At 40.9% G+C, this 4,695-nt stretch overlaps 1 protein-coding gene across 1 annotated transcript in view; it reads left to right on the top strand.

The window, feature by feature from the left end:
• Window positions 1-2,528, top strand: part of IFT52 (intraflagellar transport 52) — an 11,482-nt gene extending 8,954 nt beyond the window's left edge. Inside the window, exons 11-13 of the mRNA XM_009645464.2 lie at window positions 1,017-1,125; window positions 1,574-1,719; window positions 2,291-2,528. Coding sequence (XP_009643759.1) covers window positions 1,017-1,125; window positions 1,574-1,719; window positions 2,291-2,338 — 303 coding nt within the window. The 3' untranslated portion in view covers window positions 2,339-2,528. The remainder of the gene's footprint in view (window positions 1-1,016; window positions 1,126-1,573; window positions 1,720-2,290) is intronic.
• The last annotated feature ends 2,167 nt before the right edge of the window (window positions 2,529-4,695 follow it).

Here is a 4,695-nt window from a genome sequence, read left to right as displayed (position 1 = left end):
AAAAAAAAAAAAAAAAAAAAGGTGACAAATGCTGTTGTGATAGTCACTTGGGAGGGGAATACATTGCAGGGACTGTCTTTTAAGAAAGAGCACTTATTTATGCTTCTAATTTTTATCAACAGAGCTTGAAAATGTAGCATCTGGTACTGTAGCAGAATGCCTTGTGTATATAAGCCTTCAGCCGAATAGCTGCTCCCAGTCCCGGAGCTGCTGGGGTTCAGCCTTTGCTGTGAAAACCGAATGTTGTATTTCAGAAAGCAGTGGTGGTGTAAGTAATAGACTGACTGCTGCCAGGGGAGGAGCCAGTCTGTCCCACTTTTCTTCCATCTCCCACATCCTCTGGGGAAGTAGAAAGCGGAGCACTGGTCTTTTACAGCAAGGGCTGGCCAGACTTTCACCAGCAGAGATTTGGGCTGGCAGCAACAACACAAACTACAGTGCTGTCAAACTTACTTTAAAAAGCAAGTGTCTTTGAGTTTTGTCATCATGGCTTCATCCTCCTTTACCTTGGCCACGGAGGAAACGTTACTTGGATCCTTATTGCAGGGGTGCAACTGGAAGTCGTGTCTCATGCGCTGCTCTTTAAAAACACAAGTCAAATTTGTGGTGTAAGTGGTGACAGCATGAAAAAGAAAATAGTCTTACCAGAATTAGTGTGAATATGTTTCCAAGGCGAGCTGTTATGGTGAGCTTAGTGCCTCAGCTTTCTCGGCTATCACCTGGATCTCATGCAGCAAAACTAAAAACAAACTGCAAATGCAGTATGTCTAGTTATGATGCAAGGTGATAATTCTGGCATACTTGTGACTAAACGCTTGTGGAATATTCAGTTATTTTTATAAAATATAAATAGAACTTTTTGAAAGTGTACCTTTGCACTGTGGGCTTTGGAGTTGCTTCTGACTTTATAAAAAAGTTTCTTCAAGTCCAATCTAAGTCCAAAACTGTTGTCTTAGAGATCTGTAAAGTGTAAGAAAAATATTTGGCAATAAACCATGCTAATTTGTCTCTTCAAGGTTTTCCCACCTGCTTTCAGAGAATTGCCTCCTCCCCCTCTGGAGCTGTTTGACTTGGATGAAACTTTTTCCTCTGAGAAAGCTCGTCTTGCAGAGATTACAAACAAATGTAAGCAAGCAGACTGATTGCTCACGCATTGATATATAAAGTCCAAGTTTTCTCATCCTGGGCTAAGGAATTGGAAGGCCTTGGAAATTGATAACATGTCTTTATGTGCCATGACATTTTGCTTTGTTTGTTACACGACACTTTATTACATTTCTGCCTGCTGTTTCCTATATCATGCATAAATTGCTTTGTGCACTCTTGCTGATTTATTTCACATCTGTTTGTGCTTTGAAGTTAAAACGTTAAGGTTATTATAAACACACCTTAAATCTAAAAAGATGAGAAGGTACTAGCTGCAAGAATACATCATGGCTGGTTCAGTGAACCGAGTTATAGGACTTAACCTCCCAGAATGCCAACAACAAATGAGATTCCTAGTACATTTTTGTCCAGATGATACAGATATGTGTGATACTGAACTGCCTTCTTCCTTGGGATACTTGTTTAGGTACTGACGATGACCTGGAGTTTTATGTACGAAAATGCGGTGATATCCTAGGAGTAACAAGTAAACTCCCAAAGGAGAAGCAAGATGCCAAACATATCCTGGAGCACATCTTCTTCCAAGTGGTTGAATTTAAGAAACTGAATCAGGTATTTTTAATAACAGAATTACAAGTGAATAGTTGGTAGTGTCAGCACTGAGGCTGATACGTCTTTGTAGCAGCTATGCTTGTCACAGGCAAGAGGTACAGTGATGTGTTAAGACTTCTGTTGTATAATAAATTAGACCGGCAGAGGGTGATCCAGAGTACTTATGACTGTTAATCTGTATAGAATGTGTAGTGCTCAATTTATTAAGTCTCATGTTTATTTTATTTGGGAGATTAATACATACAAGTGTAGTTTTGGTAATTTCAGCTAAATACAGTTCATCAACGGTGCATTGTGTAACGGCAGTGTGCCCTTGGGAAGATGAAGTGTGCCAGGTAGATGTGAAACTAGCGTCATTACTCACAAGCAGTACTGTGTTGAGATAATTCTTTATAGTAAATTTGATGCTTCAAAATCTGTTTGGAACATATTGGCAGATCAGCTGTTTCTACTAACAAGTATTCCCTGTTGCTCAAATAGTCTAGCGAAGGCAAAAAGCTAACATTTCCACCCTATTGTTAAAATAATTCTTCTTTTTTTTTTTTTTTCTTTTTTCCCTCCTTTACCTAAGGAACATGATACTGACACAAGTGAAGCTGGATTCCAGAATGGTAATTGAGACCTGGCTTTCCCCAGTTTTGAGATACACCTTTTAGCAAAACCACACTTTTCCATTTTTTTCATCGTCTGTTTCCAGTATATTGATTGGGACCGTCTCAGCAGTCCACTGAATGTTTGGATCGTTTATGCGTTGTAGTTTGGATAATTAATGCCTTTTGAGGAAGTGCTTGTGTTTTGCAAGCACTTTCCAAATAATTTCCTATTTTTCTACATTATTGAAACTGTACTTTTGTAATATATGAAAAAATCTTATACTAAGAAAATGTGGGTCTGATCCTTCTTTCTGGCTCCAGTATTTATTTTCTTGTAGTAAGTAGCTCCTGGTGTGCATGTAGTCCTTAACTGCACTGTGGGAAAGATCGTTATTTTGATTTGTGAATTGCAGAAAAGAAAATGCAGCCATAAATACAGGAGCTGCTGAAAATATGCTAGACTGTCACCCCGAGGCAGTCCTCTTTTGTCTCCCTGCCAAAGTGAACCAAGGAGAGGTGGGTTTGTTACTGCAGGAGGAAAATATTCCTTCCAAGGGAGAGGAAGAGTCAAAATTAAGCAATAATGACATTGTTGCAGATTGCTGCCTAATAGAAGACTGGAAATACATCAGTTTGAAAAGAAGGGACAGCATTGGGATGAAAAAGACTTAAGAAAATGTGATATGGTGCAGAAACTCAGGAATATTTTTACTTACGGTAAAAATACTAGTGAGCTAGGTAGTGCACGAGAATGGAAACTCAAGCGAAAATTCATTGACCGTGAAGTGTTGAAGCTCAATGCACAGCAAAAATAGAGCCAAGGATGTGAGTGGTGAGAAGAAGAGATTTGTCAACATCATTAACACTGCGTGTCTGTGTTGCAAGGACTTTTTTTAATATCAACACTGAGATTGCACTTTGACATCCAAAAATTTTGTATTTAATCTGACACCCAAACTGTGAAACTTAAATTCTTTCCCCACTCAAGCCTTCTATGCAGCCTTTGTGACGCCTGTGCTTTATCTTGCTTTGCCGTGGTTTTTTAATGTCAAGCTGCTTTTCCCAAGAGATCTCTTCATCTTTTATCCCACAAGAAGTCATTTCATTTTACATTGCTTCATGCTTCGGATGCCACCTTGGCACAGGTTTCTCCAAAGGCGGTGCCCTGGAGCACCTGCTAAGTCACCGACCAGTCGAGATGCGCTGATACGATGTTAGCAGGAGCAGTTGTGCCTCTGCTCACGCTGCAGACATGACTCCTTCATAGCAGCATGTTTGAAATTTTTCATTTCTTCCTCTTTTATTTATTTTTGTTTAATGGCATGGTTGTGTTTGTCACACAGAGTACTTCGTACGTTCCAGCTACAGATTTACACAATAAGCTTAATCTTTCCTCTGCAGTATCAATACCAATCAGTCAACTGGCACAGACTGCAGTTGTACCAAACAACTCTCTGATCCTCTTCCTAATTACAGATCTGGTTTGTACTGCTCTGTGGTGTTTATACTTCAAACTGTAAATACTTTTTCTTTCCGGGCCCTTTTTCTGAGTCATTTTGTCACCTATTCCTGATGTTGTAACATGTTTTAGAAAAAAAGCCATTGGAGCAGCCAGAGAATACAAGCAGCTCCCTGTTTACTGTTCATCCATAGCGCCACTCTGACAGCTGAAGTAAAAGAACAGATTTTTTTTCTCACTGAATGGATGTTTTTTTGGCCAGAAGCTCTAGTGCGAAATACAGGTGGAGGCAATGGCTTGCATCTGTCTTTCAAAGCTGTCACCTCGGCCCTCTGGAAGTATTTAAACTGTTATTTTGAGAACAAAAGTGCTTACTTTGGTCATGGGAATATGATGCACATAAAGTTTATGGCTGATTGACAGAATTTGGAAGGAATGCAACTAGCTGAGGGCTTCCCTGAAGGCCACTAGAAGGCCGCTGGAAGGTCAGGCATGCAGCTAGCCATGGAATTTATGTATTAATGAAGTTATTGCTGTAACTCAGAAAAGTTGGTTCCAAGCAACTATTGCTGCTTTCCCTTTTCTGTCTCTGCTCTCACACATGACTTCTCATCCTTTAATCTATCCCTGAAAGAAGAGGGGGGAGCGTATATTGGTTCTTGAGCAAACCATAGATAGGTTTTAACAAGTAATTCCCAGTGTCTTTGTGTTTGCTATAAGCCGTGATGGGAGAGGCCAAAAAAGGCCGGAGAGCAAGCGGCAGTGTAAGCTCTAAGAGGGGAGCAGGACAATCTGTAAGGGGGCCGGGGGGCCTTTGGGGTGGGCTCGTTTCTGTGGAAGTTACAGAGCGCGCCGTCCTGGCGGCTCTCGGTGTCCGCAGCCCTCCGGGAGGGTGGGATGGCGGGAGGGTGACACGGCCGGGGG

Source organism: Egretta garzetta, unplaced genomic scaffold, assembly GCF_000687185.1.
Source record: "Egretta garzetta isolate BGI_Z169 unplaced genomic scaffold, ASM68718v1 scaffold188, whole genome shotgun sequence".
NCBI classification, from domain to species: domain Eukaryota; kingdom Metazoa; phylum Chordata; class Aves; order Pelecaniformes; family Ardeidae; genus Egretta; species Egretta garzetta.
This window is presented reverse-complemented; position numbering and strand designations above follow the sequence as displayed.